At 47.3% G+C, this 26,949-nt stretch overlaps 1 protein-coding gene across 1 annotated transcript in view; it reads right to left on the reverse strand.

The window, feature by feature from the left end:
* Positions 1 to 2,277: 2,277 nt before the first annotated feature.
* Positions 2,278 to 26,949, reverse strand: part of GGT5 (gamma-glutamyltransferase 5) — a 395,684-nt gene continuing 371,012 nt past the window's right edge. The window contains exons 11-12 of the mRNA XM_069619874.1: positions 15,969 to 16,076; positions 2,278 to 7,636 (exon numbers count right to left, since the gene is read on the reverse strand). Of these exons, the coding sequence (XP_069475975.1) occupies positions 7,472 to 7,636; positions 15,969 to 16,076 (273 nt within the window). The 3' untranslated portion in view covers positions 2,278 to 7,471. The remainder of the gene's footprint in view (positions 7,637 to 15,968; positions 16,077 to 26,949) is intronic.

Genomic DNA, 26,949 nt, shown 5'->3' on the forward strand with positions numbered 1-26,949 from the left:
CACAGCTCCTCAGTACCCCCCAAATTACAGGCAATTACAGGAGAATGGGAAACCACTGCAGAAGCACTGACCTTTTCTTTTCTTTTTTGCTTGATCTGCACGCTTGATGTCCATTTGGAGGGTTCTTCAAAATGGAATTACATCCAAGACTGTGGTTGTTAGAGGACAGTCAGAAATCTTGTTGCCAATAATATTGTGTTGTCCTTTACCTCAAATATGACAAGCCCACCACTGTTAATCCTTTGCTTGTGCCTCATTATACGTTTGGTTGTGTAGGAAAAGTACAGGAAAAGTGGTGGAAAAGGTGGTGGTAATTCCATTACCGCCACTTTTCCTGCACTGCCAAACTACAAGTTTGCCGGTGGAGTTTGACTGATTTACTTCCAGCCAGGAGCCCCTACATGAAGGGGGAATTACCACCATTGCCAGCACCTGTAATATCCCAGATTTCCGGGATAGCAGGCGCCGGTAACAGTAGGTCCATTTGCTAGTATTCCATCCAGAACCCCTAATGACCTCCATAGTCTTTATTCTTGTATAAATATCATTTCAGGTTCGCAACCACAGTCCTCCTCCTTCCTTGACCACCTTCTTCTGCCTCTGCCTCCTTCATTCTAGAACATTCCCATGCATCTCTCACTCAACACTCCATGAAGAAAGCAGAACACAACAGGCCTGAAAGCATAAGTAATGTCCTAGTGGTGCCCTGTCTCCTTGGTGACCTAACAGTAGGAGTGATACCACAATGTCCTGAGAGGATGAGTGATGCAATTTCATTCACCCCAAACCGGATCATGAGTGTTGCCCTCATGGAAACCTGGCTGGCCTGTGGCCGGGGAGAATGAGTGATATTGTTGCGTATCCCCTGTAGGCTGGTGGGTCATGTCCCATCGAATCGAGAGGGAGATTGATGTCTTTGCATGTTCCCTTGCGGATGCCGAGTGATATCCAAATGGGCCTCTGCCCGGTCTCTGACCTGAGAGGACAAGTGGTGTCCTTGTCACTTTGTGAATGCTTGATGTTCTAGTGGTGTACTGTATTGGCTACTCTTGCTTTTTATGTTTTCCAACACAAAGAGAAACAACGACGATGACAAAACAGTACATATACACATCATTTGAAATTCATCAAAGTAAGTTTACGCCTACTGGGTATAATTCTTATTGACCCATTTCACCTTAATATATTTCAATGAAATCCATAGAAATGACACTCCTTTCCTTCGAAAGTGACCACTTTGAGTTAAATGAAAAACTCACAGAAATATAAAGAAAAACAAGCAGCAAGGAAGCACCTTAACATATTCAAAATACACAGAAACGGGCGACAGGGAATAAAAAGGAGGAACAGAAGAAGGACTAACACGTGACTAGCAGCAAAGAAAAGTGAATTGAAGGTGGCAGGGAGGAGGCCAGAGCAGTAGACAGCACAGAAGAAGGACTAACACACGACTAACAGCAATGAAAAGTGAAGTAAAAGTGAAGTAAAGGGTGGCAGGGAGGGGGCCAGAGCAGTAGACAGCACAGAAGAAGGACTAACACGCGACTAACAGCAAAGAAAAGTGAAGTAAAAGTGAAGTAAAGGGTTGCAGGGAGGGGCCAGAGCAGTAGACAGCAGGAAAAGGTGCTTTATTCCATTGTTTAAAGAAAGCAGGGAAATAATTAAAATAAATGAAAATAATGTGTAAGAGGGCTAGGGCTGAATGGGATGTCCCAAAGAATAGGATTTTATTGAGCTGGCTGCCATGAGTTGGACCGGAGGTTTGGTGAGAGCCGAGAGCATGCGTGATGCATTGTCCTGTCCCTAATAGGATGTGTGATGTCCTAATAGCAGAGCCCTGCCACCTTCCGATCCCCAGATATGGTGAACTACAGTTCCCATCAGAACTAGCTCAGGATAGTCACGCCAACGTGCTCGCCTTGGAAACAAGATGATGCGGAGCAACACAGGTTCGATCCCCGGGTCCACCCTTAGAAACCTCTGGGTGTTAAGCGTGTTACAAATAACCAATTACAATTACAATGGAGCACTGAGTCCACATAGAATGACCCTTTGTGGAGTCTGACCTAACTCTCAGTCCTGAAGGATGGCAATTAAGGATCTCCCAGAACCCTGGCACATGCCTCACTCTGACCCAGACTGGCCGATCTCCCAAAGGGCTTCTGCCTATCTGCAAATCACACATTGTGGCTGCAAGCTGGTGCTTTTCTGGTCTTTTGCTAAACCAATGGAGAGAAACCAAACAAAGGACACCAGAAAATGACAGTACACAAAGAGTTGTAGAAAATCAATTTATAAAAATATGTTCTCATTCAAAAACAAAGAAATCAAACTACAAGTCATCACATTACTGATTGTGTTATAAACAATGACTGCATAATTGCATTATATTTCACAGAGATATACTTATGCATCGGCTCATAGACAGGAACTCGATGGCTATTTGTACGTCCTAAGTGTAGTTCTATGGTTTAACCACCAGACAACTGTATTCTTTTTTGCCAAAAGGTGCGTATGATGCAAGCTGATCCCACACAACCAAGGGGAGGTGTGAGCTACACCCCCAGTGCTAAATGGGGGTGTGAAGGTACGTGAGCATGGGGGACAGGGATGTGATGAAGTCTTTCCGTGGTGTGCCCCGTGGCCACATGCGCGTGCGCAGTTAGACTTCGCCGAAGTGCTGCCAAGTCTCTTAATATCAGTGACCTTGGGCTTGTAGCTTATCGTTTTGCAAAGTCTCTTGTAGTGTAAGGGGCTTGTGTACAGCCCCATATGTGCATCTATTTCTTAACTTATTTCAATGCATGACTCTCAAGCTGCTGCTCTGAGCTCCCAACCAATGAGAAGGCCAGCATAGAGAGCAGCCATCCAATCACTAAGGCATATTTCAAATGTTGGGATCTTGAAACTTGGGTGTACCAGAACAAAACTGGGAGGCAAGAGAAGGATGTGAGACTTGTATTAGGATGAGGGATTCTGAATGAGGATGAGTGACTAGAGAGAGACACTTTGATTAGGATGCCAGACTAGTCACTCAGTCTGCAGGGAGAGGGACATGCATTACTGGGGCATGTCCCCCATTGGGGGCACCGTCCTTCGTGAACCACTGATTGGTGGCGGAGGGTGACTGCCAAGAAGCGGGCGCCGCGGTTGTCTTATGTGTACTTGTGCATGCGCAGAGACATGTTGGCAGAAGTAGGCCTGGTGAGTTACAGCCAGGAACAGAGGACATTCCTATATCCTAACTGCTGATTGCCAGCCATTTAATAAAACACCCCCTCATTGGTTGTTATGGCAGAACACACAGAACATAGTCTGTAACACAGGAAATTCCTGCGACACACAGTGGCATTTACCATGTTAATCAAAAATGTTGCTTCTCAACATACCTTCCCTCTCCTCGCTTTAGCGCTGTTTATTCCGCAATGTAGTGGTAAAGTGCCAACGTATGTGCCAGAATAAAAACTTAGATAATAACAAGGCCAGTGCAGAGGGCATCTTGGAATGGGGTTTAAGTTACAGTACTTAAACCATTCCTGGCTCAAAAAGATCATTTGAAGGAGGTAAATTATATTGGTAAAAAATACTTTTTTAAAAAACCATTGCAATAAAATTGCAGGATTAAAATCAAGATCAATTCGACTAATCTCTTGTACAGGTGCATTAGTCATGAGAACTAGCTTTGCTTACTTTGGGACATAAAGTATTTTTGTTGCATGACTTTTTATGGTAAAAAATTAGCAATAATTTAGCGACTGTTGCTCACTTTGTATTTCTGAAATCTCCTTTTATAAATCAGTTTTTAGTGTTTGTATGGTATTGATTTTAGTTTCTGGGATTTGTTTTGCCTGGGAGTCAGCTTGTTTGTGGCTTCTTTTCAAGGGAGGTTGGACTTGTTCTGTAACTTAGCCCTGGCAACACAACACTCGTTTGCGGCTGTACTGGCACAAGTGTAGAAGGAAGAGTGCTGCGTGCAGCCTCTGTAATTTGGTGCCAACTATTCTCAGATTTTCGGGGAAAAGAATTGCGAGAAATGCCTTTATTGTGTTTAGTGAAATACATGTGGGTGGTCCGGTTCAGGGCCTAGCACCACATTGACACATTTCATGCAACATCATAGAAGGGCACTTTTTCCATGTACTCCAGGGGGCTGCAACCTGTAGCTCTCCAGATGTTTTCGGCTGCAACTCCCATCTGCTCCACCCAGCATAGTCAATGATAGGGGATCACCAGATCTGCAGTGCAAAACATCTGGAGAGCCACAGTTGCGGGCCCCTGATCTACACCATTGTTTGAAGGGAGTGCCCGTAAGATGAGAAGCACTTCGGGGTGGTGCCCATTGAAATGATCAGGACGTCTCATTGCTTAAGTTTGAACCTTCTTTGTAACTTGCCATCATTCTCTGCTATCCCACTTAAATGGGTGGCTATCCCCCAAGGAACTTGAGAGATTGCCCCCTCCACACCCGCCTGGTTCACCACATAGAGCCAAACAGGGGGCGGGCTCAGAGAAAACGGTGGTAGGGGGCAATCCCTCAGAGCAGATAGACGCAGCTTTTCTCGTATATAAAACATTTCACATTGTCAAACGCAACAGGGATTCCCTCTGATTGAAAGACACTGACGTCACAAGGTTCCGGGTGAAAATGTCACTGTGAAAAAGTCGCCAGGTAGGTGATTACAAATTATTACCTCCAATCCTAGAATATTTGGGTAAAGTGTTTGATTGTCTGGTGGGTGCATTTTTAGAGAAATGTCGCCACCTGGCGGCCATTTTCACTGCAACAGTATCACCGGATACGCATCACAATACGCCGCAGTCAGGATAGCGGAAGATCAGCGCTCAGTCTTGTACATCCACAAAGGCTCTGAGCATTGAGAATTGAGCAATTTCATTCAAAGTGGAAAGGAGGGAGTTAAAGGGCAAGACTGGTGACCATTTGACAAGCAGGGATGCCCGTGAATGATTGTGCTACCCTGCACAGGATAGCAGAAAAGATTGTTCCAGCCTTCTTGCTGCCGCGCCTCCTCCTTGCTGGCTGGTGCCCTCTGGCTGGGTCTGCCTTGCGGACAGAAGTCAAGGGTGAGATGTGTAGGGACGGTTAGGATGACGTGTGATTGGTGGAGAGTAAGGTGTGGTGCTTCGGCGTCGAAGGGAAGCGCTGTCTTGTGGGCGGGTCTGGTAAGGACAGGTGGTGGCTCGTGGATAGATGCGCAGGGTAGTAAGGGGCTCCTTGGCCGGATGTGAAGGGCAGGATACTACTCTGCAGGCATGTTGGGTGCCATGCGCTAATATGGATGATACGGTTGTCATGAATGTGGGCGTGGCTCGAGTTGTGATGCACGAGTCCGCGCAAATGGAAGGACTACGTTCAGTGGGTGGGGGCTATGTTTTTGGGGGCACGCTCAGACAGCAGAGTTGTGCCCCAAGGATAAGAGTGCTGTGCTATGTGGGCAGGTCTTGATTGGGGTTATTGGTGAGTGTGCAAAACAAGTTTTATGATCCATGTGTGAGGAGTACTGTTGCGCCTCTTAGGCGAGTGTACAGAACAGTTGTGTGCTCTTCTGGTCGGTGTGGAGCGTAGTCTCGTGCTCAATGGACTAGTGGAGCACACTATTGTGCTGTGAAGCCCAGTCTGGAGAGTGGCGTTGTGTACAGAGCTACAGACACCACACTGGACCTTCAGGTGTCCACATTACACAAAGTTAACCCTGTGGAAGAAAGGAACAGGGGACAGTGCACAAAGCAAGGCCCCTGCAGCATGAACCGAGCAGCCATTAACGGGCAACCTCATTGCACGCCACTGTGCCGCTTCTTCAGCCCTGGTAGACATGGAGAGGTAAGCACCCTCCCACTCTCCCTATTGGACAGGCCGCCCCTGGGGGGCGGTGCCATGGGAGGTCATAAAGAGCTTCACTCCTGTTGTTGTGTCTTCTGATTGTCCTCAGCAGAACGTTGCATGGCGCGAGGCTTGGCCACCTGTTTTTGACGTTACACTGTGGTCTCGGAATATTCAAGGAACGGTTGTGTCTGCGTGTCCACTCAAGACCCAGAGGAACCCTGGCTCTCAGGAAGACATGTTAGTGCTCAGCAGAACCAGTTAAACCTCAGGGAGCAAACCAGGTGAGCATTGAGCGCCTGGTCTAGCAATCTATCTCTCTCTCCAACACTAGCGTTTTTTATACGGAGTTAGCCTGAGTCTGGGCTGCATGCACCAACACAACATCAAAGCTATTTACATGTTCCCAGTGTCCACGCTAACCTAGCCAATCTCCCATCGCTTTAATCCAACTGAGCACCTGGAGACCATATATGGGTAACACGGCCTGGCCTAAATCCCAGCTCATGTCTCCTTGGTATCCTAGTGGTGGCCGCTAGATGTCAGTGCTGCACCAGAATCTGTTTCCTCCTTCATTGTTTAGAGATATTTGAAACTCTTGTGCACTGCATTGCCACAAACGTCTACCCTTGTCATCGCGAACTAAATGACGTCGTTGTAATTCAGTTTGCGTACATTACATCGAATACTTCGAATTTGTGTGGGTATTTGTGGGTTGAGGGTAAAAGGGGGTTGGAGTTGGGGGTGGTAGTGATGGGGACGGAGGTGGCGGAGTGGGGATCCCCCAAAAAGAAATTGAAGTAAAATTCGAAGTAATGTACCACGTCCTTTCTTCGTGAGATGTTTTTTCGCTGGGATTTTTACAGCTGATTTTTTAATGAAAATAACTCATCGTATTTTGGGGGAGGGGGGTTAGAAAAAAATATATATGGGGTGTGGGTGTTCGAGAATAGCAAAATAATTAAAGGGGGTGGGGGACTTGGGGGTGGGGAGGGAAACCTTTGCCAAAAATAAAAAAATAAATTCAATGAGTTTTTTTGTTAAAAAGTCTGCAGTAAAAAAAAAACAGCAAAAAAAATCCTGCGACCGAACTAAATTCCAACCAAGTAATTTTTTTGTTGATGAAATGACAGAACCCACCACAACACTACCAAAGGAATATTCTAATACAACCAACATAATGCTTAACCAAAAGATTAATCCTGCATTGTCATAGATATGCCATTGCTATAAAAATAGAAAATGGGGGTCGGGGGTGGGCAATAAAAAGCACAATGGAGACAAATGTTCCCACATGTTGAAGGCAATAAATGAACCCATCCATAGGACGAGCCTGTGTGCTACTTATACAAAAATATATTCCTATAGAGGAAGATGGATATATACATTAAAAAATAAAACCCCTGCATTGGCTGCTCTGCTTCACTTTCGCCAAGGCGCAGTTTCCTTCTCGGCCTCAAGGCACTGCAATACGCGGGTATCGCTTGAAAGTCTGTAGACATGTAGAGGCGACCGACAGCCAGCGTACATTACAGCCAGCTCCTTTTTATCGTCACTATACTGTCCCAGTGGTGTCAGCTGGTGCTTTGTTCCCATAATCCTTTGCTTGACCCGGAAGGGATATCCTGTGCTTTAATACCCGGCGGCCCTGCTAAGCTTCCTCTTGTCCGATTCTCCGTACACGCAGCGCCCCTCTTTGGCGACAGCTTGCACCACGTTCATGAAGTGGTACATGCTTGAGAACCGATGCCCCTTGGCCTCCAGACCTTGTCTTACGTCGTGGAAATCTGCTGCATTCTGGGAAAGAAAATCCAGAAAGAGAGTTGAAGGATGCGTTCAAAACACATGGGCGGCAGAGAGGCTGCTACTATACACAAATGAGGTAGAATTGCCATACAAGACATATTCAGCACTTTCACTCATGCAGTTTGCTCAGCGCCACTGGGTGTAGAAATGGCGCGGGGAGCTTTACTTGCCCTGTGGAGATAGAGGGCGTGAGTCAGCGAGCTGGCAAAAGGAGCAGAAATAAGACACAAACATCTCCTTGGCACTAAAGCCCGCACACACAGGGGTGAAGATTGTAGGTAGCAAAGGGAATAAGACAATTGGAACCTGTAAACTGCAATGGCACCTTTGAACTGCAATGGACAGTGTTTGGACTACAACTCCCATCAGCCCTAGCCAACAATGTCAACAGTAAGGACCCATGGAAGTCGAAATACAAAACATCTGGACAGTGGTCGAAGTATACGAAAAGTAGTAGTGGAACACTGCTCCCTGATGGCCTGCCCCCTCTCCCCACACAGCGCATCACCACGCCCCTCCCAGGCACAATACAAACCCCCAAACACAAGTGCCTGCCGTTTAAGAGAACGTTCCGTGCAGTGCACTGAAAGGGAAAGTTTCAACTTCTTCCTACACTTTTATTTTAAAAGGAATCCATTCCAGAACGGTTTCTTTTTAAAAATAAAAGTATACGAACAGTAAAACTTAATAAAAGAAAGTGGAGGCGCACCGCTCCCAACCCCTCGCGCTCACTTAGACCACTGCATCCAGAGAGCCGCAGGTTGCAGACCCCTCGGTTGAGCTCATGATATGTCTCGTCTTCCAAGTGGAGGCAATATGAGTTAAGTTGCGTCTAAGTTTTAGGCGCTGCAGGAATGGAAATGTGGTGGTGGATCCTGGGGTGGAGCTTAAAATATTTCAATCCACCAATACGCAGAAGGTGTGCAACCCTACTTGAAGGAGAGCCGGGGTTCAATTTATTTTATTGTTTATTTATAACACGCTTAATACCAGTGTTGTGGTTTCTAAGCGCATGATCGGGATTCGAACCTCTTTGCTTCCAAGACAAACGCATTGCCCCTGGGCTGTCCTTCCTTCCTCAAGGCAACACATGTTCGCCCCCTTCATGAGGTGTGTTGGGCGAGTGCTGCAGCCAGAGGGGACTCAGCGATGGAAGCAGCCAGGAGAGTTTTAATATGGTATGCGAGGAACCAGTGAGTCTTTTGCACAAAAAAATAAAGAGAGACTAAAGGAAGGGGTTAAAAATAACGAATTACAATAATAAAAAGGGTAAAAAACAATGACAAGATCAAAGAATAGCGAAATGTCTGCATAAATGTAGTATTGCAGGTTGCAAATATAATAGCAAATAAAAAAAGGTACAGTTTTAAAAAGAAAACATATGAGGGATTAAGGGAGGCTTCAGGGGTCGTAGACAGAAGGGGGGCTGAGGGGGTAATCGCCCCGTCCCCCTAAAAAAGGTATTTTAAAGGTCATGTGTTGAAATAATATATGTTAGGTACAAGAAAAGTGTACAAATAATTGTAGAAAAGGATTCACATTAAAGAAAAATCCACTAGATGGCACTGTGAGACCATAGAAGGAAATGTTGGGCAGACCGAGGGGGGGCGGGAGGGGTCATTGAAGGAAGAAATGCAGAGAGATGAGTGTGTGGAGGTTTACCGCACTGTTATTGTAGAAGGCAGGGGGTTGTACATTGCAGGGAGGGGGATGGGTTGGGATTATATTACCTTTTTGTTGGGAGTGGAAATTGCTTAAAACAGCCAACAAGATTAGCATTGTGTGTAAGGCTAAGCTTATGAAAGCGACCTATTTACATAGTATAGCAGGTCTCTCCAACCATATATCTAACTTAAAACCGCATCCTCGCGCACTGGAACAATGGGTGGAGAGTTTCTCCTTCAGCCTCATCTGAACCAGACTGAGGGCCTGATTCATGGAATACTTCGCTCAGTGCAAAGTGACTTTGCACTGCAGAAATACACTTTGCACTGTTCCGTGAATCAGGGTGGAGCAGTGGTGCAAAGTCACTTTGCACCGTGCAAACAAATCCATGATCAGGCCCTGAATCTCTACCTCTCCAGCCACAATAGGATGGCCCTAACTCCAGCTCCAATCCAGACCAAACAACCTGGTTTCTATAGTGACCTGCCAACCCGTGAACCTCAACCTCGTGCCACATCCTTGGGCTTTATTCGGGTCCTCTGCCTTTAATACAACACATGATAACATGCACAGAGAATACAGACAGCAAGAGGTAAACATGCACAGAGAGTACAGACTGAGAATACAGACAGCAAGAGGTAAACATGCACAGAGAATACAGACTGCAAGAGGTAAACATGCACAGAGAATACAGACAGCAAGAGGTAAACATGCACAGAGAATACAGACTGAGAATACAGACAGCAAGAGGTAAACATGCACAGAGAATACAGACTGCAAGAGGTAAACCTGCACAGAGAATACAGACTGCAAGAGGTAAACATGCACAGAGAATACAGACTGCAAGAGGTAAACATGCACAGGAATACAGACTTTTAAAAATAACATGCACATAGAATACAGACTGCAAGAGGTAAACACCCACAGAGAATACAGAATGCAAGAAGTAAATATGCACAGAGCATAGCACAGAAAATACAGACTGCAAGAGGTAAACTTGCACAGAGAATACAGACTGCAAGAGGTAAACATGCACAGAGAATACAGACTGCAAGAGGTAAACATGCACAGAGAATACAGACTGCAAGAGGTAAGCATCCACAGAAAATACAGACTGCAAGAGGCAAACATCCACAGAGAATACAGACTGCAAGAGGCAAACATCCACAGAGAATACAGACTGCAAGAGGCAAACATCCACAGAGAATACAGACTGCAAGAGGCAAACATCCACAGAGAATACAAACTGCAAGAGGCAAACATCCACAGAGAATACAGACTGCAAGAGGCAAACATCAACAGAGAATACAGATGTTAAAAGATAAACATGCACAGAAAATACAGACTGCAATAGATACATATAGACAGAGAATACGGACTGCAAGAGATAAATATACACAGAGAATACAGACTGCAAGAGATAAACATGTCCAGAGAATACAGACTTTAAAAGATAAACATGCACGAAGAACTTAGACTACAAGAGGTAAAATGCAGAGAGACATACACAATAAATACAGACTGCCAGTGATAAACATGCACAGAGAATACAGACTGCAAGAGGCAAACATCCACAGAGAATACAGACTGCAAGAGGTAAACATGCACAGAGAATACAGAATGCAAGAGGTAAGCATCCACAGAAAATACAGACAGCAAGAGGTAAGCATCCACAGAAAATACAGACTGCAGGAGGTAAACATGCACAGAGAATACAGACTGCAAGAGGCAAACATCCACAGAGAATACAGACTGCAAGAGGTAAACATGCACAGAGAATACAGACTGCAAGAGGTAAGCATCCACAGAAAATACAGACAGCAAGAGGTAAGCATCCACAGAAAATACAGACTGCAAGAGGTAAACATGCACAGAGAATACAGACTGCAAGAGGCAAACATGCACAGAGAATACAGACTGCAAGAGGTAAACATGCACAGAGAATACAGACTGCAAGAGGTAAGCATCCACAGAGAATACAGACTGCAAGAGGCAAACATCCACAGAGAATACAGACTGCAAGAGGCAAACATCCACAGAGAATACAGACTGCAAGAGGCAAACATCCACAGAGAATACAGACTGCAAGAGGCAAACATCCACAGAGAATACAGACTGCAAGAGGCAAACATCCACAGAGAATACAAACTGCAAGAGGCAAACATCCACAGAGAATACAGACTGCAAGAGGCAAACATCAACAGAGAATACAGATGTTAAAAGATAAACATGCACAGAAAATACAGACTGCAATAGATACATATAGACAGAGAATACGGACTGCAAGAGATAAATATACACAGAGAATACAGACTGCAAGAGATAAACATGTCCAGAGAATACAGACTTTAAAAGATAAACATGCACGAAGAACTTAGACTACAAGAGGTAAAATGCAGAGAGACATACACAATAAATACAGACTGCCAGTGATAAACATGCACAGAGAATACAGACTGCAAGAGGCAAACATCCACAGAGAATACAGACTGCAAGAGGTAAACATGCACAGAGAATACAGAATGCAAGAGGTAAGCATCCACAGAAAATACAGACAGCAAGAGGTAAGCATCCACAGAAAATACAGACTGCAGGAGGTAAACATGCACAGAGAATACAGACTGCAAGAGGCAAACATCCACAGAGAATACAGACTGCAAGAGGTAAACATGCACAGAGAATACAGACTGCAAGAGGTAAGCATCCACAGAAAATACAGACAGCAAGAGGTAAGCATCCACAGAAAATACAGACTGCAAGAGGTAAACATGCACAGAGAATACAGACTGCAAGAGGCAAACATACACAGAGAATACAGACTGCAAGAGGTAAACATGCACAGAGAATACAGACTGCAAGAGGTAAGCATCCACAGAGAATACAGACTGCAAGAGGCAAACATCCACAGAGAATACAGACTGCAAGAGGCAAACATCCACAGAGAATACAAACTGCAAGAGGCAAACATCCACAGAGAATACAGACTGCAAGAGGCAAACATCAACAGAGAATACAGATGTTAAAAGATAAACATGCACAGAAAATACAGACTGCAATAGATACATATAGACAGAGAATACGGACTGCAAGAGATAAATATACACAGAGAATACAGACTGCAAGAGATAAACATGTCCAGAGAATACAGACTTTAAAAGATAAACATGCACGAAGAACTTAGACTACAAGAGGTAAAATGCAGAGAGACATACACAATAAATACAGACTGCCAGTGATAAACATGCACAGAGAATACAGACTGCAAGAGGCAAACATCCACAGAGAATACAGACTGCAAGAGGTAAACATGCACAGAGAATACAGAATGCAAGAGGTAAGCATCCACAGAAAATACAGACAGCAAGAGGTAAGCATCCACAGAAAATACAGACTGCAGGAGGTAAACATGCACAGAGAATACAGACTGCAAGAGGCAAACATCCACAGAGAATACAGACTGCAAGAGGTAAACATGCACAGAGAATACAGACTGCAAGAGGTAAGCATCCACAGAAAATACAGACAGCAAGAGGTAAGCATCCACAGAAAATACAGACTGCAAGAGGTAAACATGCACAGAGAATACAGACTGCAAGAGGCAAACATACACAGAGAATACAGACTGCAAGAGGTAAACATGCACAGAGAATACAGACTGCAAGAGGTAAGCATCCACAGAGAATACAGACTGCAAGAGGCAAACATCCACAGAGAATACAGACTGCAAGAGGCAAACATCCACAGAGAATACAAACTGCAAGAGGCAAACATCCACAGAGAATACAGACTGCAAGAGGCAAACATCAACAGAGAATACAGATGTTAAAAGATAAACATGCACAGAAAATACAGACTGCAATAGATACATATAGACAGAGAATACGGACTGCAAGAGATAAATATACACAGAGAATACAGACTGCAAGAGATAAACATGTCCAGAGAATACAGACTTTAAAAGATAAACATGCACGAAGAACTTAGACTACAAGAGGTAAAATGCAGAGAGACATACACAATAAATACAGACTGCCAGTGATAAACATGCACAGAGAATACAGACTGCAAGAGGCAAACATCCACAGAGAATACAGACTGCAAGAGGTAAACATGCACAGAGAATACAAAATGCAAGAGGTAAGCATCCACAGAAAATACAGACAGCAAGAGGTAAGCATCCACAGAAAATACAGACTGCAGGAGGTAAACATGCACAGAGAATACAGACTGCAAGAGGCAAACATCCACAGAGAATACAGACTGCAAGAGGTAAACATGCACAGAGAATACAGACTGCAAGAGGTAAGCATCCACAGAAAATACAGACTGCAAGAGGCAAACATCCACAGAGAATACAGACTGCAAGAGGCAAACATCCACAGAGAATACAGACTGCAAGAGGCAAACATCCACAGAGAATACAGATTGCAAGAGGCAAACATGCACAGAGAATACAGACTGCAAGAGGCAAACATCCACAGAGAATACAAACTGCAAGAGGCAAACATCAACAGAGAATACCGATGTTAAAAGATAAACATGCACAGAAAATACAGACTGCAATAGATACATATAGACAGAGAATACGGACTGCAAGAGATAAATATACACAGAGAATACAGACTGCAAGATATAAACATGCCCAGAGAATACAGACTTTAAAAGATAAACATGCACGAAGAACTTAGACTACAAGAGTTAAAATGCAGAGATACATACACAAGAAATACAGACTGCAAGTGATAAACATGCACAGAGAGTAGAGACTGCAAGAGGTAAACATGCACAGAGAGTACAGACTGCAAGAGGTAAACATGCACAGAGAGTACAGACTGCAAGAGGTAAACATCACAGAGAGTACAGATTGCAAGAGGTAAACATGCACAGAGAATACAGACTTCAAAAGGTAAACATGCACAGAAAATATAGACTGCAAGAGGTAAACATGCACAGAGAATACAGACTTCAAAAGGTAAACATGCACAGAAAATACAGACTGCAAGAGATAAACATGCACAAAGAGTACAGACTGCAAGTGATAAACATGCACTGAGAGTACAGACTGCAAGAGGTAAACATGCACAGACAATACAGACTGCAAGAGGTAAACATGCACAGAGAGTACAGACTGCAAGAGGTAAACATGCACAGAGAGTACAGACTGCAAGAGGTAAACATGCACAGAGAGTACAGACTGCAAGAGGTAAACATCACAGAGAGTACAGATTGCAAGAGGTAAACATGCACAGAGAATACAGACTTCAAAAGGTAAACATGCACAGAAAATACAGACTGCAAGAGGTAAACATGCACAGAGAATACAGACTGCAAAGGGTAAACATGCACAGAAAATACAGACTGCAAGAGATAAACATGCACAAAGAGTACAGACTGCAAGTGATAAACATGCACTGAGAGTACAGACTGCAAGAGGTAAACATGCACAGACAATACAGACTGCAAGAGGAAATATTTGAGCTTTGCTCAGTTGTGCATAGATAGCCAGTCCAGCTGTGGTCGACAGGCGAGAAGGGTGAGAATCAGGTGAGATTGAACAGAGTTCAAGCAGCAAAGTTGAGAACCTTGTTCAATGGAGCAAACGCGGAGAGACCACAGAGGAGGCGCGTGCAGCAGGCGAGTTTGCGAGGATGAGGCATCTGGCAGTAGCAAAGGGAAGGAGATGACAGATGTCCTTGAGGTGCAGTAGGTTGATGCAGGCCTCGGAGGCTTATTTAGAATGAGAGATTGAGATGCTGATCACAAAGCGTGCCAAGATGGCGAGCTGATTGACAGTAAGGAGCTATGTCAGGAAAGGAGAGTTGGTTGGGAAGAGGGCGGGTGCAGGAGGAGAAAAAAGGTGCATGACGTCTGTTCAAATTGAGTTCAGCATCTGGGGATGAGATGCCATCCAGTACCTGGCATTGGAGAGACTGTTGGAAATTGTGTGGGAGAGTTCCGTGACGAGAAAAGGAAAATAGAAGATTTGTGTGTCGTCTGCGAAAAGTTGATCTGAGAAAGCAAATGGAGAGAGCAGGGTCCCTAATAGGGAGTGAAAGAGAGGAGAGAGGACACAGAGCTGTGGGGCCCGCCCACAGGGAGGGACATGTGTAGAGGTCCTTACCTGGATATTTTGAAGTGGTGATCAGAAAGGTGATTTGAGTGTTTAGTGATCCTGGCCAAGTTTGGAAAGCGTTGAAAGGAAATCAGAGTGATGGAATCTCGGATAGAAGAGCAGAGAGGTTGGCGTGTGAGGCCCATGAGAGCCATTTCAGTAGGATAGAGAACTCGAAATCCCGGGTGAAGCAGATCATGGAGGTGCAAAGAATCCAGGAAGGTAAACATATGAATGGAGACCACACATTCGAGCAGAGCCGGAGGAGAGAGACCGATGGAAAATTGGCAGGTCCGTTCGGATCAGAGACAGGCTTTTTCAGAAAGGGGTGGACCATTGCAACGCAAGCAGTCTGTAAGAGGAACACATGCAGAGCACATACAGAGTGTCAGAGGGAAACATGCACAATGCATGCAATCTGTGGAAGAAAACATGCACATGACATGCAGAGTGTAGGCGACGCAAGGTAGAAATGTTTGCAAGCAGAGCACCATGGGCTTTTGAAAGGCCCTTGATGCCATCCTGCAAGTTGGCGCAGGTGCTTACCTTCTGCGCGTCTTCAGAATAGAGCTTGTTGGATCCATCGACGTAGATGGTGCCAGTGGAGATGGCCTTCCCCAGATCGTAGCCGAACCAGATCTTATTCATAATTGTCTGAAAAGCAACAGAATCAGCACTTTATGCCCAGAAATGCAGCTTCTGCGTACGCGCGGCGGATCAGGGAGGACGCACTCTTCCCACAGCCACGTGGTCCTGATGAAACCAAGGATGGGGAACATGTGAACATAAGTGCATCTCCACCCACGACATGGCTAAAGCCCAGTACACGTGCACCCCTTTCCTTCCCAGAACAGAGAAGAAGACGCCCCCGTACATTGCAAAGCAGGTCCTAGAGAAAGGAGCTCAGGCATGGAGAAAGATGAGATGTCTGGTGGCGTCTGATTTGGGGTTCTGTCTGCATCACTGTGAAGGGAAAGGAGCTAAGGCGTGGAGCAAGATGAGCGGATGTCTGGCGGTGTCTGATTTGGGGTTCTGTCTGGATCACTGTGAAGAAAAAGGGCTCCAGCCATGCTGCAAGGGGGCTGTGAAGCTGCTAGCTTGAGCTCAGGCGATGTATGTCTGTTAAAGTCAGTCATCCTCATGCCTCCTGCCACTGGACCACCCCTCCGCCCCCCTCCAGGGATAGTCCAGGGTCCTGTAGCTCTCTCCATTTGCTGCCCCCCACTTGCAAAGCCAGACTCAAGTCTGAAATAAAAGGGTTCTGCAGGCTGCATCCTCCATGTGTCCTGAATGCTCCTAAACATGAGCAAGGACTTCACCCAGCCGAGAACCTTAGGTCCTCTATGGAACAGTTGCCCAGGCAGCCTAAGTTCTGGCCTTGCACTCTGGAAGCCTAGATGAACCCACCCAGGCTTGAAAGTGCACCTCGGATCATCACATGTCCTGAAGTCCCATCTTGAGTGGTTGTTCGTGAAAAAGGCTTAGAAGATATGATGCCTTTTACTGGACTGACCCAGAAGGAGCTCAAGGAGCATCACCTCAAGGAATGGCTCCCCCCTAACACCTGGGTCCAGCCACCCTCCACTGATCCCAGCTCTCTCCTTACCCGTCTCGCTCGTCGGTGTCCACTTCCTCATTTGCAAATCCGTTGCAAAAACCGCCGGCGCTGTGGAGGCCAGGAGTTAGTGGGACGGTTGCGGTGCATGAAAGAAAGAGACACTGCAGATGTCCTCTCCTGAAGCCCTCAGTGCCCCAGGAAATAAGGGCATCCATGTGATTAATCCGAAAATAACATTTCGAATCCCGAAATGCTGAATTTCTTTTGTCTTGTTTACCCCTTTTATCCCATAAATATGCAGGGGGAGACCCCCCACAATTCCACCATTACCCCTTCACCGTTTCTTTAACTTTACCTACATGTATATAGGATAAAATTGGACTTTCGAAATTCGGTATTTTGGGATTCGAAATTATTTAATTCTTTATTTAGGTATGATCCCGAAAAAGGAGGGATGTGCTTGGCAGTGCCCCCCAGGCTCCCCTTTTGTACATGTCTTTCGGATCGGCAGGTATCCATTCTAGCAGAGAAAGGCGACGAGGAGGGTCTGTCAAGAGGTGAAACTGCTTCCATGGAGTCTGAATGCTCTTCTACCTCTATCGCTGCAGTACTTGACTTCTGACAGTCAGACTCCCTTTCTTTTCTAATCTTCACTTTCTTCCTCCATCTCTGTTTTTCCTAATGCCCTGAACTCTTCCCTCTCTCCTCCGCCGAAGTCTTTGATGAGCCCTTGGGCGGGTAAAGCACTGAAATGGGGCCCAATCTTGGCATTTCTTGTGACATTTGTAACATTTTAAATGCCAGAGAAAGCCTCAAAGTGCAAAGAGAAGATGGCGGAAAACATACAGGCGAGTTAGGGGAGAGGGAGTTGTTCATGGAAAAGCCAGGGTTTCAAGCCAGGGTTTCAATGTTTTTCTGAATTTAAGTTGATATTGTCCATGTGCAAAAGTGGTCATGAGTAAGTTGCATGGCATGGCACCGAAGCATGAGAAGGCTGAGTGCAAGGTCATGCTCCTTGATTTCTGGAGGGTGAGTGCAAAGAGCATTCGGACATCATAAGTTAGAGGTGTGATCCATACAGGGCTGCGTGTTTGATATGGGCAGCTTTGAATTGGGGTCTTCTTCTAACAGGAAGCCAATGCAAGGGAGACATATCTTGTGACACATGGTGCCGCATATTAGTTTTGCTGCTGCATTCTGGGTACGGGAAACACGCTGGATTTGGTCATGCCGAAGGCCTAGAAACCATTACTGTAGTCATGGTGTGCGGCAACCCGCGTATTAAGTGATGTGTCTGGGTTTCTACAAGAACATGGAGCAGGAACCAGACCATACCAGATAGGTACAAAAGAAGCAGGATGCTTTAGTTCACTTGAGTGACAGCGTAGAGGTAGCAGTGGGAGAGTGGGGCAATGCTCCCTTTCAGCTTCCTGTCTGAGCGCCAAGTTCGCCAACTGCCCTCCATGGAACCTCATGGTCCCCTTCATTCTCTCCTACCCCTTCACATTCCATGAGGCCTACTACTTCACCCACACAACATACACTCACAGATACCACACAGTCCCCTTCATTCTCTCCTTCCTCATCACATTCCATGAGGCCTACTACTTCACCCACACAACATACACTCACAGATACCACACAGTCCCCTTCATTCTCTCCCACCCCATCACATTCCATGAGGCCTACTACTTCACACACACACCATGCACTCACAGATACCACACTATCCCCCTCATTCTCTCCTACCTCATCACATTCCATGAGGCCTACTACTTCACACACACACACCATGCACTCACAGATACCACACTATCCCCTTCATTCTCTCCTACCTCATCACATCCCATGAGGCCTACTACTTCACACACACAACATGCACTCACAGGCACCACACTATCCCCCTCATTCTCTCCTACCTCATCAGATTCCATGAGGCCTACTACTTCACCCACACAACATGCACTCACAGATACCACACTGTCCCCTTCATTCTCTCCTACCTCATCACATTCCATGAGGCCTACTACTTCACCCACACAACATGCACTCACAGGCACCACACTATCCCCCTCATTCTCTCCTACCTCATCACATTCCATGAGGCCTACTACTTCACACACACAACATGCACTCACAGGCTCCACACTATCCCCTTCATTCTCTCCTACCTCATCACATTCCATGAGGCCTACTACTTCACACACACAACATTCACTCACAGGCACCACACTATCCCCCTCATTCTCTCCTACCTCATCACATTCCATGAGGCCTACTACTTCACCCACACAACATGCACTCACAGGCACCACACTATCCCCCTCATTCTCTCTGTCACCACCTCCACCTCACTTACCTGTCGGAGGGGGCGCGGTTATGGGTTCCGACGCGCCCCATCCTGGCGCTGTTATCCCCGATACCGGTTGGGGGGTCCGCGGTTGTCCGCGACACCCGGCGCTTCCGGGGTTTCTGTGTCCCGGGGCCTGCGCATGCGCGGAAACAGCGTCTTGGTCTTCACGCATGCGCAGTCCTCGAGGCGCTTGGGAAGCCACAAGCTTGCTTCCCAAGCCTCGTTTCGGACGCGGCAGCACTCGGGGATAGCACGGCTTGCGTTCGAAGCCTCCCGAGTGCTGCCGGTCTTATTTAAGGCGCATGATCCTGAAGCTCACCGCGTCTCAACGCGGTTTGTTTCACGGATCGTGTCTTCGCTCCTGAAGCCTCGCTGCTTCAGCTCCAGTCCTTGCCAGCTCCAGCTTGCTCTCCTGTCCTCGCCTGCTCCAGCCTGCCCTTCGGTCCTCACCTGCTCCAGCCTGCTCTTCAGTCCTTGCCTGCTCCAGCCTGCCCTTCAGTCCTCACCTGCTCCAGCCTGCCCTTCAGTCCTTACCTGCTCCAGCCTGCCCTTCAGTCCTCACCTGCTCCAGCCTGCCCTTCAGTCCTTGCCTGCTCCAGCCTGCTCCAGCCTTGTTCTACTGTTGTGCCCGCTACGGTCTTGCTCTTCTACCTTGCCTTCCAAGACCTGCCTGCCTCCTCCAGTTTTTTGCATCCTCTGGAAACACCACAGCATTCCGTCCGCAATTCTATCTTGCTACACTGCTCCAACACTGCAAGAACCAGGAAGGTGCACTTTTGTGGCGTTGGGAGCTGGCCCACCTCTAACCCTGTTGACTCTAGGGGAAGGGGTGTGCTGGTTTCTCGCGTTTCATATTCTTCAATCACCTGTCGGACAGCCTGGCGACCTCACCAAGAACAACTACCGGAAGCCCAGGTACTCAGCGCCAAAGAGACGCCATCTTTAACAGATTGAGACGCCTACCTTCCGACTTCGAGATGGACGAGGCTCAAGATCTCCGGGAAGAGATGCGTGTTCTTCGGGCTGAAATGACAGCACTCCGTCAAGAGAACACTGGTCTAAGACAGATGGTGTCACAAGCCTCTGGGGTAGCGTCCCGAGGAGAAGGGGCTATGTCCCAGACTACGCCCATCAAGTTCGACGGCGACCCGAGACGAGTGGCAGAGTTTTGCAACCATTGCAGAATACATTTCCTGTTCAGAGCCTCTCATTTCAATTCTGATAAAGCCAAGATAGGATATATCCTGGGGAATCTGACTGGAAACGCCCTGGCCTGGGCCGCTCCATTGGTGTCTGCCAATAGCCCCATACTCAATGACTTTGCAGCTTTTGAAAAGGCATTTCTGGAGGTCTTTCAGTCACCAAATCTAGCCTCCGCAGCTCAGAATCAGTTGATGGAACTAAAACAGGGTGTTATGGATATTATAGCTTACATCGGCCGTTTCCGTCAGTTGGCAACTGACTCCCAGTGGCCTGAGATAACTCAAAAGACTTTGTTCCGAAGAGGTCTAAGAGAGGAGTACAAAGATGAATTGCTACACATCCCTGAACCTGATACCTTGCAACAATTGATTGAACAAGTGTTGCGAATAGACCATAGATTGGCGGAACGGAAGGGTGAGAGACGACGAGCTGAACGGCTGTTCACAAGACCACCCAACGTTCAAACTGGAAATTCCGGACTTTCGGATTCCGGCCCCGAACCCATGCAGTTGGGAGCCGTTAGGGGTCCGTTCTCGGAAGCTGAACGGAAACGCAGACGGAATCTAAGACTTTGCCTATACTGTGGGGCTGCTGGGCATTTCTTGGGTACTTGTCCTTTACGCCCACAAAGAAAGCCGGAAAACTAGTTGGCCTGTCGTCAGTTGGAAGGGCAACGACAGGTCCAGATTCGTATTCAGTCCTTTCCAGTTCCGCCTTTTCATTCCAGCCCATGCAACCGGGTGTTTTACTGGTGGTGAGGATCAAGTTGTCATGGTTAAACAAGAAGACAGAGGTGCTGGGCTTACTAGATTGTGGAGCATCTGGGAACTATATAGACGAGACATTTGCAATTAGCCAAGGAATACCCTTGTTACCCCGGAGAAGTGTCTTGCCAGTCGAGGTCATCGATGGAACCCCTTTATCTTCCGGTCCAATCCGTCAACAAACCATGTGTCTTCATATGCAGATTAAAGAACATGGGGAAGAGATCGCCTTGGATGTTATCAAATCACCCTCTTATCCCGTGGTCTTGGGTTTACCTTGGCTTCTTCACCATAATCCTACCATCAATTGGGGAGCACGCCTTTTGGATTTCACCTCCGCTCTCTGTCTCCAGGATTGCTGTTTGGCCGGTGTGTCAGGAAAGGAGATTTCAACCATACCCCTCACGAGGGGTACTGGCTCTCCTGAACTTTGTGCTCTGTTGTCTGTCCCTCAGGAATATGCCGAATTCCAGCCAGTATTTTCTGAACCCGAAGACATACCACTGCCACCTCATCGAACATTTGACTGTACTATCGAATTGGTACCTGGTTCAGTAATACCTCATGGGAAGGTATACGCCTTGTCCCTTACTGAGAAGGCAGTTCTTCAAGAATACTTGTCAGACTGTATTAGGAAGGGTTATATCACTCCCTCGAAATCACCAGCTGGATTCCCGCTATTCTTTGTGAAGAAGAAGGAAGGAACCTTACGACCCTGTATTGACTACCGTCAATTAAATGACATTACAAGAAAAGATAGGTATCCATTGCCTTTGATTCGAAGCATCATGGAGTCCCTTCGAACTGCCCAGGTGTTTACTAAGTTGGATCTACGAGGCGCTTATCATTTAATACGAATCAAAGAGGGAGACGAATGGAAGACGGCCTTTAAGACTCCTTTCGGGCATTACGAATACCGGGTAATGCCATTCGGTTTGTGCAATGCCCCGGCTGTCTTTCAGCGTTTTATGGATAGCGTTTTTTGTGATCTAATCGGGATATCAGTTTGGGTGTACCTCGATGATATCCTCATTTTTTCTGTCTCCCTGGAGCAACATGTTGAACACGTTCGAGAGGTACTTCGACGTTTGTCCCAGAACCATCTGTACGTTAAGGTTGAGAAGTGTTCTTTTCACCAGAAAAAGATGGAATTCCTGGGCTATGTGATCAGTGGCACTGGAATATTCATGGATCCGGCCAAGGTACAAGCCATTCAAGTTTGGACTCAACCTTCTGATATAAAGTCCCTACAACGATTTTTGGGGTTTGCTAATTTTTATCGGCAATTTATACCCCATTTTTCTCAACTCACGGCTCCCTTAACTCAACTAACTAGCAGTAAAACGCCTTTTTTCTGGAATACACAAGCAACCGAGGCTTTCAACGTCTTGAAACAAGCCTTTAGTACTGCTCCCATTTTGCGTCATCCTAATGACGAAGTGCCATATATAGTAGAAGCCGACGCTTCCGATCTTGCCGTGGGTGCAGTCCTTTTACAAATGGAACCAGAAACCGGTGTGGAACACCCTGTGGCATACTTTTCCCGCAAGCTCACGCCTAGCGAACAAAATTATGCAGTAATCGAGAAAGAACTCTTGGCAATAAAAACTGCATTCGAAGAGTGGAGACATCATCTCCTAGGAGGCCGGCATTCTGTGGAAGTACGTACAGACCACCGAAATTTGCAGTACTTAAAGTCTCTTCAGTGCCGTACCTCTCGCCAAGCCCGATGGGCCTTTTTTTTCTCCCACTATGACTTCCATATCACATACATCCCCAGTGCTCGCAATTTAAAGGCCGATGCCTTGTCCCGATCCTTGGAGGTAGAAGCAAGAAAGCAGTACAGGGAGGAGCCAATTATATCCCCAAAGCATTTCATATACACCTTATCACCCTATCTCCAGAAGATTCTACAAGACACTATTACCGATCCTGATCGGGAAGGCCTCATGAGGAATCCTCAGGTTACTGAAGAGAATGGACTACTTTTCTTCCGGAACAGGCTATATGTTCCCACAACCTCTCTTCGAGCTCTTGTGCTTCAGGGGTTTCACGACTCCCGAGTTGGTGGCCATCGTGGTATCGGAGCAACTCGAGAAATAATATCCAGACAGTTCTGGTGGCCAGGTTGGTCCCATGATGTTGAACGTTACGTAAAGAGTTGTCCTGTGTGTGCCCAGGTGAAGATTCCTAGGAAGAGGCCCCTAGGGTTGCTTCATCCCACCGAGATTCCTCCTTACCCTTGGCACACCATGGCAGTTGATTTCATCGTAGAACTCCCTCCGTCTGAAGAATATACCTGCATTATGGTTGTTGTGGACTGCTTTTCCAAAGCAGCACATTTTGTTCCGTTCCTTAAAATACCAACCGCTACTCAGATGGCATCGGCATTTCTTCTGGAGATATACAGGTTACACGGACTGCCGCAAAAGATCATATCCGACCGAGGGTCTCAATTCCTGTCATCTTTCTGGCGTCAATTGTGCAGTCATCTCGGCATCCATCGTGCACTCAGTTCTGGTTATCATCCTCATACCAACGGCCAGACTGAGAGGACTAACCAGACTCTGGAACAATATCTTCGCTGTTTTGCCAATGCCACTCAATCTAACTGGAAGTCCCATCTGGTTTTTGCTGAGGTCTCCTATAACAACACTGTTCATTCAGCTACGGGCCTGAGTCCGTTTTTCTGTTTGTCTGGCTTACATCCTAAATTGGTGCCTGTACCTTCTAGTACGGTTCCCTCCGCTGATTGGCTCATCACTTCCATTCAGGATCAACACTCCTTGGCTCACAGTACTTTGGCGGAGGTGCAGGCACGGATGAAGTGACAGGCTGATAAGGGAAGGACACCTGAACCTGCTTTCCAGGTTGGGGATCTAGTTTGGTTGTCCTCCAAACATCTCCCCATTCGTAATTTACCCACCAAATTGGCTCCCCGATACTTTGGCCCTTTCAGGATCACTAAACGCCTGTCTTCTGTGGCTTTCCGTTTGCAATTGCCTCAAACTTGGCGGGTGCATCCGGTTTTTCACGTCTCCCTGTTGAAGCCATATGTGGTGGACACGTTTGGCCGTTCTGCCCCTCGTCCCGCACCTGTTGTTGTCCAGGGGTCTCCCGAATTCGAGGTACAGGAAATTTGCAATTCTCGCATCAGGCGAGGGGTACTCCAGTATTTGGTGGACTGGAAGGGCTACCCAGCCTGTGATAGAACTTGGGAACCACGCAGTTATGTGCATGCCCCCCGCCTGATCCGTGATTTCTATCGCCGCTTTCCGTGGAAACCTGGGGCTCCTGGGCTTTCTGGGAGGGGGCATAGTGTCACCACCTCCACCTCACTTACCTGTCGGAGGGGGCGCAGTTATGGGTTCCGACGCGCCCCATCCTGGCGCTGTTATCCCCGATACCGGTTGGGGGGTCCGCGGTTGTCCGCGACACCCGGCGCTTCCGGGGTTTCTGTGTCCCGGGGCCTGCGCATGCGCGGAAGACCGCGTCTTGGTCTTCACGCATGCGCAGTCCTCGAGGCGCTTGGGAAGCCACAAGCTTGCTTCCCAAGCCTCGTTTCGGACGCGGCAGCACTCGGGGATAACACGACTTGCGTTCCAAGCCTCCCGAGTGCTGCCGGTCTTATTTAAGGCGCATGATCCTGAAGCTCACCGCGTCTCAACGCGGTTTGTTTCACGGATCGTGCCTTCGCTCCTGAAGCCTCGCTGCTTCAGCTCCAGTCCTTGCCAGCTCCAGCTTGCTCTCCTGTCCTCGCCTGCTCCAGCCTGCCCTTCGGTCCTCACCTGCTCCAGCCTGCCCTTCAGTCCTTGCCTGCTCCAGCCTGCCCTTCAGTCCTCACCTGCTCCAGCCTGCCCTTCAGTCCTTACCTGCTCCAGCCTGCCCTTCAGTCCTCACCTGCTCCAGCCTGCCCTTCAGTCCTTGCCTGCTCCAGCCTGCTCCAGCCTTGTTCTACTGTTGTGCCCGCTACGGTCTTGCTCTTCTACCTTGCCTTCCAAGACCTGCCTGCCTCCTCCAGTTTTTTGCATCCTCTGGAAACACCACAGCATTCCGTCCGCAATTCTATCTTGCTACACTGCTCCAACACTGCAAGAACCAGGAAGGTGCACTTTTGTGGCGTTGGGAGCTGGCCCACCTCTAACCCTGTTGACTCTAGGGGAAGGGGTGTGCTGGTTTCTCGCGTTTCATATTCTTCAATCACCTGTCGGACAGCCTGGCGACCTCACCAAGAACAACTACCGGAAGCCCAGGTACTCAGCGCCCAAGAGACGCCATCTTTAACACTCTCCTACCTCATCAGATTCCATGAGGCCTACTACTTCACCCACACAACATGCACTCACAGGCACCACACTATCCCCTTCATTCTCTCCTACCTCATCACATTCCATGAGGCCTACTACTTCACACACACACACCATGCACTCACAGATACCACACTATCCCCTTCATTCTCTCCTACCTCATCACATTCCATGAGGCCTACTACTTCACACACACAACATGCACTCACAGGCACCACACTATCCCCCTCATTCTCTCCTACCTCATCAGATTCCATGAGGCCTACTACTTCACACACACAACATGCACTCACAGGCACCACACTACCCCCTTCATTCTCTCCTACCTCATCACATTCCATGAGGCCTACTACTTCACACACACAACATGCACTCACAGGCACCACACTTTCCCCCTCATTCTCTCCTACCTCATCAGATTCCATGAGGCCTACTACTTCACACACACAACATGCACTCACAGGCACCCCACTATCCCCTTCATTCTCTCCTACCTCATCACATTCCACGAGGCCTACTACTTCACACACACACACCATGCACTCACAGATACCACACTGCCCCCTTCATTCTCTCCTACCTCATCACATTCCATGAGGCCTACTACTTCACCCACACAACATACACTCACAGATACCACACAGTCCCCTTCATTCTCTCCCACCCCATCACATTCCATGAGGCCTAGAACTTCACACACACAACATGCACTCACAGGCACCACACTATCCCCTTCAATCTCTCCTACCTCATCACATTCCATGAGGCCTACTACTTCACACCCACACACCATGCACTCACAGATACCACACTGTCCCCTTCATTCTCTCCTACCTCATCACATTCCATGAGGCCTACTACTTCACAGACACAAAATGCACTCACAGGCACCACACTATCCCCTTCATTCTCTCCTACCTCATCACATTCCATGAGGCCTACTACTTCACACACACACACCATGCACTCACAGATAAAACACTATCCCCTTCATTCTCTCCTACCTCATCAGATTCCATGAGGCCTACTACTTCACACACACAACATGCACTCACAGGCACCACACTATCCCCTTCATTCTCTCCTACCTCATCACATTCCATGAGGCCTACTACTTCACTCACACAACATGCACTCACAGGCACCACACTATCCCCTTCATTCTCTCCTACCTCATCACATTCCATGAGGCCTACTACTTCACACACACACAACATGCACTCACAGATACCACACTATCCCCTTCATTCTCTCCTACCTCATCACATTCCATGAGGCATACTACTTCACACACACACACCATGCACTCACAGATACCACACTGTCCCCTTCATTCTCTCCT

This window comes from Ambystoma mexicanum, chromosome 10, assembly GCF_040938575.1.
Source record: "Ambystoma mexicanum isolate Mex_15411 chromosome 10, UKY_AmexF1_1, whole genome shotgun sequence".
NCBI lineage: Eukaryota > Metazoa > Chordata > Amphibia > Caudata > Ambystomatidae > Ambystoma > Ambystoma mexicanum.